The sequence below is a fragment of the Ruditapes philippinarum genome, unplaced genomic scaffold (assembly GCF_026571515.1).
Source record: "Ruditapes philippinarum isolate M1 unplaced genomic scaffold, ASM2657151v2 ctg53_1_1_1_1, whole genome shotgun sequence".
Taxonomy (NCBI): Eukaryota; Metazoa; Mollusca; class Bivalvia; order Venerida; family Veneridae; genus Ruditapes; species Ruditapes philippinarum.
In genome coordinates this window covers 280,138-291,627 of record NW_026855612.1, presented here as the reverse complement: position 1 = coordinate 291,627, position 11,490 = coordinate 280,138, and the positions used below count along the sequence as shown (strand labels likewise).

The 11,490-nt window shown below is 33.9% G+C and overlaps 1 protein-coding gene across 2 annotated transcripts; it reads right to left on the bottom strand.

Annotated features, from left to right (window-relative positions):
* Positions 1-3,439: 3,439 nt before the first annotated feature.
* Positions 3,440-9,558, bottom strand: LOC132743888 (uncharacterized HIT-like protein Synpcc7942_1390). Of its 2 annotated transcripts, none has more exons than XM_060732475.1 (6): positions 9,493-9,557; positions 8,842-8,970; positions 6,890-7,021; positions 6,235-6,339; positions 5,335-5,407; positions 3,440-3,623 (listed from the first exon to the last, which is right to left on the bottom strand). In XM_060732475.1, exons 2-6 carry the CDS (start codon positions 8,950-8,952, stop codon positions 3,532-3,534), a joined length of 513 nt encoding a protein of 170 aa, XP_060588458.1. In that variant the 5' UTR covers positions 8,953-8,970; positions 9,493-9,557; the 3' UTR covers positions 3,440-3,531. The 2 variants fall into 2 exon arrangements, with proteins under 2 accessions (XP_060588458.1, XP_060588460.1); XM_060732477.1 differs by lacking the exon at positions 3,440-3,623 and adding an exon at positions 4,044-4,123 and having other exon boundaries at positions 9,493-9,558.
* Positions 9,559-11,490: the final 1,932 nt, after the last annotated feature.

The window sequence follows — 11,490 nt, the reverse complement described above, 5'->3', positions numbered from 1 at the left end:
AAAATCAAAATATGATTCTTGTTGTTGTATAAGATTGATATAAAGAAATGAATGAGGTGGCAGGAGCATACATGGATAAGTGGTTAAGATCGTTTACTTCCAATCACTTGCCCCTCACCGCTGTGGGTTTCGAATCCTGATAGGGACTTTGGATTCTTCCATGTGAGGAAGCTATCCATCTAGTTTATGGAACATTGTTGGTTCTACTCAGGTTCCTGTTGGTGCTTGAAATTATGCATGGAAGGACAGCTGAGGTCTTCCTCCATCAGTAAAACTGGAATGTGACCTATACTGTGTCGGTGCTATGTTAAACCCAATCAAATGAATGAGGTGGCATCAAATTTCAGGATTCTAGTTGCACAAGACTGATGAAATAACAAGATTTTGATAACTACATCAAAAATAAAATCCAGAAGTCAGCGTATTCAAAAAGACCAATGTTTTGAAAAATTCTTACCTGTTGAGTTAAAAGATAGAAATACACTTTTTTATACGCCCCGTTTGAAAAAACGGACGTATTATGGGAACGCCTCTGGCGGGCCGGCGGGTCGGGCGTATGGGCGGCGGGCGGAGCGGCGTCCCAATTTTGTCCGGAGCATATCTCCTACATGTATGAGGGATTTTAATGAAACTTCATAGAAAATGTTCACCACTATGAGGATCAGTGTCGCGCACATGAACCAGTCTCTAGGTCAAAGGTCAAGGTCACACTTAGAGCTCATTGAAAATGCTTGTCCGGAGCAAAACTTCCACATGTATAGAGGGATTTCAATATTACTTGGCACAAATGTTCATCATTGTGAGGCGGAGTGCCCGCGCGCAAGATTCAGTCCTTGCGGCCAAGGTCAAGGTCACACATAGAGTCAAAGTTCAGATAAAAATATGAAGATGTGTATATGGACCATTTAGTCATCATTTATTGAGGGATTGTAACACAAATGGTCATTATCAAGACTATGGCTGTGATACATATAATTTAGGTCAATATATACAAGGTCAAGGTCACTAAAGATGATGAAATATCCAGATTTTGTCCGGAGCATATCTCCTACACGCAGGGAGGGATTTTAATGAAATTTCATAGAAATGTTCACCATTATGAGAAGCCATGTCACGCACAGCGGCCAAGGTCAAGGTCACACATAGAGGTCAAAGTTCAGATAAAAATATGAAGATGTGTATAGGGACGATTTAATCATCATGTATTGAGGGATTGTAACACCAATGGTCATTATCATGACTGCGGCTGTGACACATGTACTTTAGGTCAATATATGCAAGGTCAAGGTCACTAAAGATGGTGAAATATCCAGATTTTGTCTGGAGCATATCTCCTACATGTATGGGAGAATTTTATAATACTTTATGAAATGTTCACACCATGAATGTATTGCTCCATGCATGATCCAGGTCTCCAGGTCAAAAGGTCAAGGTCACACTTAGAGCTCATTGAAAAACGCTTGTCCGAAGCAAAACTTCTACATTCATAGGGGGATTTCAATATAACTTGGCACAAATGTTCACCATTGTGAGGCTGAGTGCCGCACGCAAAATTCAGATCCCTGCAACCAAAGTCAAGGTTACACATAGAGGTCAAAGTTCAGATAAAAATTTGAAGATGTGATAGGGACCATTTAGTCATCATTTATTGATGGATTGTAGCACAAATGGTACTATCATGACTACAGGTGTGACACATTTAATTTAGGTTAATATTTGCAAGGTCAAGGTCACTGGAGATGATTAAATATCCAGATGTTGTCCGGAGCATATTTTCTACATGCATGGAGGAATTTTAATGTTACTTTAAAGAATTGTTCACCACCATGAGACGTAGTGCCCTGCACATGAACCAAGTCTCTAGGTCAAAGGTGAAGGTCACAGTTAGAGCTCATAGAAAAACGCTTGTCTGGAGCAAAACTTCTAACATGCATAGAGGGATTTCAATATAATTTGGCACAAATGTTCATCATTGTGAGGCCGAGTGCCGTGCATAAAATTCAGGTCCCTGCGACCAAGGTCACACACATCCTGTGCATATCTTCCCTACTGATTTGTTTTAAGGTTCATTTAACAACACAGTGCCAAGTTTAAAAACTTGCTTGCTAGATAACACTTATCCATAATGCCCCCATCTCCATCTAAAGCTTTCGTAAACAGGCGTATTTTGTGACTATGGCACCCTTGTTTAAACTGCTATCCCTTCTGACTAGCAAAGAATCATTCAAAGTTCACGTGTTTAATTTAACCCCTTACTTTACAAAAATTTGTTTTGTAAACTTGTTTAACTTTGCATTTTTAATGCAAGGATTGTTATACTTTGAATTTGAAATTGCTTACTGTTCATCAAGAGGCTGTCAATACCACTATGCTAAAATTAAGCCACCAGCAGTACAGTGTTTGGTCACAGTAAACACTAACCTGAAAATTACCCTTATGTCTACTGTTTGATGATGGCGTTTTTTTTTAAAAAGACCCTGATAATGGTCTGCACTGGTCACTATCAAGGAGTATGTATATTGAAATTTTTCCTGAAATATGATGAATGCCTATGTCCAGATTGAAAGGGAAAAGCCCAGAATCATAGGTTCGAGCCTTATTTGGTCACAAATCCAGTTCCCCTTGTATCTCACTTCTCTTTGGTTCCAGAAAGTGACTCTTTAAAATTGTTACAAAAAGCTTCATGTTTTTATCACTACCGGTAGCTAAAATAAATATGTTTTAACTAACATCAATGATAAAAAGGCAATTATTTTCATACTGTTTATTGTGAAAATCAATGTAAATATCAATGTGTAAATATTCAATAATTTTTCTGAATACATTTTATACGTAATGTTCATTCCATACAAATTTATTACCTCAAGCATTTTTTCACCTCCCTTCAAAACACCATGACCCAACCCCATGCCACTCCTCACTAATAATTACTTAAATAAGATTCATCAAGCAGAATACAATTTGTAGTTCAATAATTAAAGAAAACAAGAAATTATAGGTATAACCAATGGCTACTCGGTACTCAGCCAATGTCACTTTTATTTACCTTAAAAAATGACCTTACAGTTAGCAAATGCAAAAAAGTATTATTAGCCTAAATGACCTTGTCCCAAATGACATAAAGCCATATTCAAGGGTAAATTATGATGGAAAGTATCAACACAGCAAGGCTATTACAAAAAAGGTGGTGGTTGAAGGACAAATGAAGGAAGGGAAGAAAAACTACAAGTACATGCTCCACCAAAATATTCCAGTGAGTATAAAAAATATACAAGAAACAATTTAAACTACATAACCCCTATATAGGTCAGATTATAAATACTACATCATATTTCCCTAAACAATAAAAACCATGAAAAAGGAAAAAAATAACAGACAAGAATTGATAATTAACACATATTGGATACTTTCTCATTTTTTTTGGGTTGTTTTTTTTCCACTATTTTTTTATGTTTGAATATAATATAATTGATTTCATCTATATATAGCACATTTTCATTGGCACTTTCTAGTGGACATGAAAAGAGTTCTTTATCCTGGAGGCCATCCCATCTGTCTTCCTCCGAGGACATGTATATGAAGGTGGTACACAGACTGACTTCCATCTGGACCGTTGTTTATCACTGAAAATAATATAGACCATTGTTTATCACTGAAAAAAATATAGACCATTGTTTTATCACTGAAAAAATTTAGACCATTGTTTATCACTGAAAAAATATACAGACCATTGTTTATCACTGAAAAAATATACAAACCATTGTTTGTCACTGAAAAATTATAGACAGCTGTTTATCACTGAAAAATATAGACCACTGTTTATCACTGAAAAATTATAGACCCCTGTTTATCAATAAAACATATAGACCATTGTTTATCACTGAAAAAATATAGACTATTGTTTATCATTGAAAAAATAGAGACCACTGAAAAAATAATAGACAATTGTTTAACATTGAAAAAATATAGACCATTGTTTATCACTGAAAAAATATAGACCATTGTTTATCACTGAAAAAATATAGACCATAGTTTATCATTGAAAAAAATATAGACCATTATTTATCACTAAAAAATATAATAAATTGTTTATCACTGAACAAATATTGACCATTGTTTATCACTGAAAAAATATAGACCATTGTAATATCACCGCTAAGAAAATAAAGAGACCATTGATTATCACTGGAAATATAGACCATTTTTTATACATGAAAATATAAAGACAATTGTTTATCACCAGAAAAATAATGACAAAGTTGATTCATCAAAATATAAAGACCATTGTTTATCCATGAAATTATAATGACATTGTTTATTCTTAAAATATATTGACATTGCTTATCCATGAAAATATAAAGTCCATTATTTATCCACGAAAAAAATAAAGACCATTGTTTATCCTTGAATATATAAAGACACTTGTTTATTACTGAAAATATAAAGACCATTGTTTATAAATGAAAATATAAAGACACTTGTTAATCACCAGAAATATGATGACAATGTTTATCCATGAATATAATTATAAAGACCATTGTTTATCCATGAAAATATAAAGACCACAGTTTATTTTATCCTTGATAAAATAAATACCATTGCAACAGAAACATGTCTCAGAATTTGTTACTCGTTGATAATGTTAAATAATTGGCAGAACAAACACTGGGCACATCACACAAAACATGCCCTTAAAGAGAAATTCGAAACTTCATGAAATATTGAGAATTTAAATGTGCCCAATTTCCATAGAGCATTGGTCAAAGAAGTGAATTTGGAATTCAACTTAAATGTACATTTGGCAAAGTTGCACTTGCTCAACACGTCAATAAACTTTTCACTAGCGCATGAAGTCAAATGTATACTGTATATATGTATGTAGTCTATGTTTAATAAAGGCCCATCTGCCTGTTACATGTGTTAAGGCCCATTAAAAAAACAGCTTTTGCTGCTGGGTATGCACAGCTCATGCACCCTAGTACCTTAACTCGTCTTCCCTGCCTACTTTTTAGGGTCACTCCCTTTGGGTTCAGTCAAACCCCTGGCAGCTGGTCTCAAGTAATAGATCAAGTAGACATAAAGTTGTTCCACCCACTAAACCTTCTGCCATTTCCCTGTGCCTTGCCACACCATGTGTATACTGAGGGGATGAGAGAGTTATGTACGCTGGGTAATTTTCTTTACAGATATACACATTTTTCTGACTTTACGTTAGTAGTATTGGCAAGTTGCCACTACCATTCAAAGACACTGTGAAATCTGAGAACACTCCTTAAATTACTTATTTATTACAATGCATATATATTATCATGATTTCATATGTATTAAATTTACCTATTCTGTATCCATTTTCAAGATTTCTTTTCTCTGCAACCTGCTTTGCAACAAGCAACAGATGCCCCAGTAACTGTAAACATAAATTTAATAAGATAAAATAATAAAAAGAAAATAATTTGGATGACAAACACATTGGATTGTTTCCTAGTAAATATTTAGCAGTAATAAATACGCATTCAGTTCATATAACTATAAGTCTTTGCTAAGTAGATACAATCATTACAATGTATAGAGCCAGATCAGCCTGCACATCCTTGTAGTCTAACATTATACTACTACAGGCTGTCTGATTAAAAAAATGTTGAAGCTTTAATCAATGGATTTTAAAATTTTACACTTTAAATCAATGGATTTTAAAATGCTGATGCCTCAAATCAATGGATATTAAAGCTTTGATACTTTATAGCAATGGATCTTAAATTTTTGATGCATTAAATCACTGGATTTTAAAAGTTTTGATGCTTTAAATTTATAATCAAAGGATGGCAGTCCTGTACCTCCAAAGTTTGAGTCATAAAATAAAGTGCCAGGTTGAGAGTAAAATTAATGACAGAATATAAAAGAACTAGTTCTAAGGTTATATTTTATAACCAACCTTACAGTCTGCAAAACCATTTTTGACCCAATGACCTTTATAAATTAAAGTATTAGTTTAAAACAGATGCTGATAAATTAAATCGTTTTTTTGACAGGTTAATTACTAATCTAATCCATATCAAAACTACAGGTTCTTTCACACCAAAATGACATACCAAATATTAACATCATTCTTATACAACAAACCAAACAATGATCAATACTTCCTATATTTGATCCAATGATCATTATTTCCTATATTTGGCATAAAAGCCCTGTTGTCACCAAGTAACAAAACTAGAAACATAAAACCCAACCAACCATTTGATCTCCCTGTTCAGCATCACTAATCTGGGCTATTGGTTTCTTAGGAATCACAAGGAAATGAACAGGAGCTTGTGGTGACACATCGTTAAAGGCTAAACACTGAAAGAGGAAGAAAATACATTGCAGTGTTATATGTATATGATCATGCCCTTTTTTATTTCAAATAGTGGTGAAAAGGTAACATGCTGGTCTAGTAATCAACGAGTCATAGGGTTCGATCCACCAGGAACAATAGGTCCCATGTGTTGCTGCTCTTTACCAGGCATGTATAAGAACTACATGTAGGATAGCCTGTAGAATATGAAAACTGCTGTATCCAAGGTAATTCCTAAAAAAAAGAAATATTCATGGAACTACATTGTACCTCCAAAAAAAAATCTAACTGCAGTGTGCCACAGATAAAGGCAACATAAATTTGTAGGACCATTAAATTTTGTTCCTCATCACACACATCTGTTAAATCACTTAAATGTGAATGCAATACATTGTATATGGAAGCATTTAAAATTACACACTTAAATGAATTAACATAACGTAGAAAGAAGAGATAATAACTGATCATTTTTAAAGCAATAAAAAGCTTTGCCATTAATTTTGTCAGAGACTTCAATAAAGCTCTATGACTTTGATTTTTGATTATTTTTTTTACCTGATCATCTTCATAGATAATGTCTGCAGGTATGGACTTGTCTATAATCTTGGAGAATATGGTCGGCTCAGCTGTTTTCTTGGCCTGCTTTGCTTTAGAAACTTCATCACTTCCCGCTGCATCACAATATGACTAGAAAATAAACAATTCTGAATTTAGGCCAATAAAGTCATATTTCGGTTCTGGTCTTGAACACCAAAACATGAAAGTTGCAAGGAAACAATTTCTTTTTATATACAATGTATACATTTTTTTATATAATTTTATACATGTTTATACAATGTATATTGAAATTAAGCTATATTGGAAAATATGGAAAGCAAAAAAAGTTTATGGTTGGTAACAAGAGGGCCATGATGGCCCTTATAAGGCTCTTAATGACCAGGAACAATTAATATTGTAAACTATGAATGAAATAGTGCAAATGTAAACAAGGCTTTTCTTCCATAGTTTCGCTATGTGACCTAGTTTTTGAACCCAGCTAATCTATATTTGAACTTTAGCTAGAAATCATTAAAATGACCTTGCTAACAAAGTTCTATGATATTTGGGCTGAAAATTATTACATTTACAGTATTAACAAGGTTATTCCATATTCAGACTCTGTGGCCTAGTTTTTGACCCAAGATGAATTTTTTTAATAGCTGAGCTAGAAAAAAAATCTTTTTGATCAAATTCCAGGAAATTTGAGCTGAAAATATTGCCTCTTGAGTGTTACATGTATGTAGTTTTTCTTCCATTATTTTGGCGTGTGACCTAGTTTTTTGAACCCCAAAAACAGCCTTTCTGACAAATTTTCCAGATATAAGGTCTGAAAATGTAACCTCTGGAGCATTAACAAGGTTTTAGCCCAAATGAGTCTTGCATACCCAAAATAGGCTAGCATGCCCAAATGAGTCCAACATGCCCAAATGCGTCTAGCATGCCCAAATGAGTCTAGCATGCCCCAATCAGTCTAGCATGTCCAAATGAGTCTAGCATGTCCCAATCAGACTAGCATGCCCAAATGGGTCTAGCATGCCCCAATCAGACTAGCATGCCCAAATGAGTCTAGCTTGCTCAAATGAGTCCAGCATGCCCCAATCAGTCTATCAGTCTATCATGTCCAAATGGGTCTAGCATGCCCCAATCAGACTAGCATGCCCAAATGAGTCTAGCTTGCTCAAATGAGTCCAGCATGCCCCAATCAGTCTAGCATGTCCAAATGAGTCTAGCATGTCCCAATCAGTATAGCATGCCCAAATGAGCCTAGCATGCCCAAATGAGTCTAGTATGCCCCAATCAGTCTAGCATGTCCAAATGAGTCTAGCATGCCCCAATCAGTATAGCATACCCAAATGAGTCTAGCATGCCCAAGTGAGTCTAGCATGCCTAAATGAATCTAGCATGCCTCCATCAGTCTAGCATGTCCAAATGAGTCTAGCGTGCCCCAATCAGTATAGCATGCCCAAATGAGTCTAGCATGCTCAAATGAGTCTAGCATGCCCCAATCAGTCTAGCATGCCCAAATGAGCCTAGCATGCCCAAATGAGTCTAGTATGCCCAATCAGTCTAGCATGTCCAAAATGAGTCTAGCATGCCCCAATCAGTATAGCATGCCCAAATGAGTCTAGCGTGCCCAAATGAGTCTAGCATGCTCAAATCAGTCTAGCATGTACAAATGAGCCTAGCATGCCCAAATGAGTCTAGCATGCCCCAATCAGTCTAGCATGCATAACATCAAGACAGTTTATAACACATATTCAAATGGTTTCCAATATAATAGCTATTTAAATCAATATGTTAAATTATTATATCATCAACACTTGGCTTTCAATATATTAATACAAAATTTTCCACCAATGACAGCCCTAATATACACATAGGTTAACATTTATATGATCATTAAAATTATACAAGAAAAACAACAGTACTTAAACCATGATTCATTTATTCAAACAAATCAAATACACCTGTGAAAGAACCAATCTGGATGTGAGACCCACTGCTGTCAAATACTTTAAGGCAGGTGAAATGCTCACATATTTAGCACAGCTGAGAACTTGACGGGTAAAACTAAGCATAGCTTATACTTTCCCTACCTGTAAATGAAAGTAAATTATTCAATTTTAACAAAAAAAAATGTCTGTTACTGCGTTTATTATTTCCTCAAAGTCAAAGTGTCAATTTACTGTCACACTTTTTAATAATATTATTAATTGAGTACAGTTGTTTAAGCAGCAGCTGATTTAAGAGTATAGCGGATAGCTTGTCAGCTAAATCGCTCTTTCTGATCAACAGTTTCTTTTTAAATATTTAACAATCCTTGATTAAACACGGGGTTTAACCTAGGAGTAAATCTATTTCAGGCTCCTCCGTATGTTCAGTATATTTCTGTATAAAATATAAACATAGGGGTCTTCTATTTAATAAGGGAGATTTCCGTTCAATGTCCGAAAATAAATGTCCGAAACATCATTCAAATAATAAAACATTCTTGTACACTCGCCAATCAATTGATTGACAACCCTTTATTTCTCTGACATATAATTACGTTTGTATTTTAGCGCATTTATGTTACGTTTTAAAACAATTATATCGAAAGGAAGTAAAGAAACACGCACTAAAAAATGCAAAATAGTGTTGACAATCTCCGGAAAACCGGATATTAGGTTTTAGATTGTTTTTTAAATACCAAAAAGTAAAAGAAAATAACACAAACACTAGCAGGATTCTCAAAGATTTGTAATGTTATAAATATATAAGACTGCATACTCTGTATAACTGAATTACCGTCGCTTTCTTTTGTTAGACTACTTTGGACGAAGCTGGCTTATCAAATTATTGGTTAAGTCAAGCTGTACCTAGTCCGCTTAATTTCAAAAGTCTGGTTAAGTCCAAACTTCGAGATCAGTTCATCCAAAGTTGGACCAGTGATGTTCAATCATTAATCAAATGTTTAAACTACCGTTTATATAAACCAGAGTTTGTATTCGAAGATTATTTTAAGATACTTCCTTGGCAACTGTCTTCAGCTTTGTTAAAATTTAAACGTATGAATCATAAAGTGTCAATTGAGAAAGGTAGATTCCTAAATATAGAGAGAAACTTGCGTATATCTACTTTATATGAGTCAAACCAACTGAGTGACGAATTTTACCATCTGTTTCATTGTCCACATTTTGTTAATAGTAGACGTGAATTTTTTAAACCGTATTGTTATAGGTATCCTAATGCAATGAAATCTGAAGATCTTATGAATAGTATAAACAAATCACATTAAAAAAAACCTTGCTTTGTTTTGTAAAGAAATAATAACAACATGCAAATAATAAGTATAATTTTGTATCATAAGTCTCCTAGAAAATTTTGTTAATGAAGCATGAATTTCAGTTATTATTGAGAATCTAGTCATATCTTTATTTATTTTACGGGTACAATATAATTGTCACTTATTCTCCTGTATTTATGTACATTACATTATGTATATTTTTCTGTGTTCCGGTTGTAACATACAATCACAATTTTGTATTTTATGTCACTTGTTCTTATGAACCATGGCAGTATTGTGAATAAATCTTGAAATCTTGAAAAATCAAAGTAATAACTTTATCTGAGATATTTATTTTAAAAATATATATATATTGAAAGCTTCGCGTACCGAAATTCCTTCCAGGGAAACAATAAATTTTTGAAAATGGTTATAAACAGAAGTACAAGTAGATGAGCCGGAAGCAGATTAATCTTTTAATATATCTGTTGATAATAGCTTATAAAGAGTTATATTTAAATAATGATATATTGTAACATAAGTCTCTTAGTAGAGAAACAAAATCGTAGGCATAAATTTTGTTGACATTGAATCACCATTCATTTCTAATACCCCCCAGAGTATATACATTTTATTTAAAGTCATCAACATACATGATGCCGACTTGCAAGAGATTGATTTTCGTAACCGATAAAGGAATTGTGAGAACATGCAATCAAAACTCTTTATCAATGAAAACCCATGGCCGTTCACTAACGGTCCCTTTCTTCGTCCGCAAATTAAAACACTAACAACAGTGTGAAATTAAACTTTGTTTTCACTTTGAAACGGGCTGACTAGAAAATTTAAAGCTGCACGCCTCCAGATGAGCAAAAATATTTCGATAAAACCAAACCTGAGAAAAATGTACTAAGATTTTAGGAAAGGTATAAAGATTCAAAATTCTAGTAAAAAATATATGTTATGTGCGAATAATGACCGAATTTTTCAGTATGTATAACTTTATTTCCACTGCGTTACTAACGCAGTAAGGGCTATTTTTGCATATTTTGACCTCTTTATAGTAATTTACATCGGTTGTAAGTGCCATTGATAATGTTTAAATTGCATTCTTTTGGTAACTTTACAATACTATACTGTTAAATACATTTTCAAATTTTCATGAAAATTAACATGAATCTGGAGGCGTGCTGCTTTAAATTTGAAATGGACTATACGATACTTTAAGAGGCAATAAAACGTAACTCGACAGATTGGACGGGGAGCATTGTGTAATTTACGCTCCCTTCGCAGCTCGCTAAACACCCTCACATTACTTCAGACATTGAACGATAGTGAAACATTCAACCGA

Bases quoted from the DNA above. Each gene is read 5' to 3' on its own strand.
- LOC132743888 (XM_060732475.1), bottom strand. From the start codon at position 8,952: ATGCTTAGTTTTACCCGTCAAGTTCTCAGCTGTGCTAAATATGTGAGC. The intron at 7,022-8,841 runs GTGTATTTGATT...TTTATTTTCTAG, and splicing joins CCAGATTGGTTCTTTCACAG to TCATATTGTGATGCAGCGGG. The intron at 3,624-5,334 runs GTAAATTTAATA...TATTATTTTCAG, and splicing joins TGAAAATGGATACAGAATAG to TGATAAACAACGGTCCAGAT.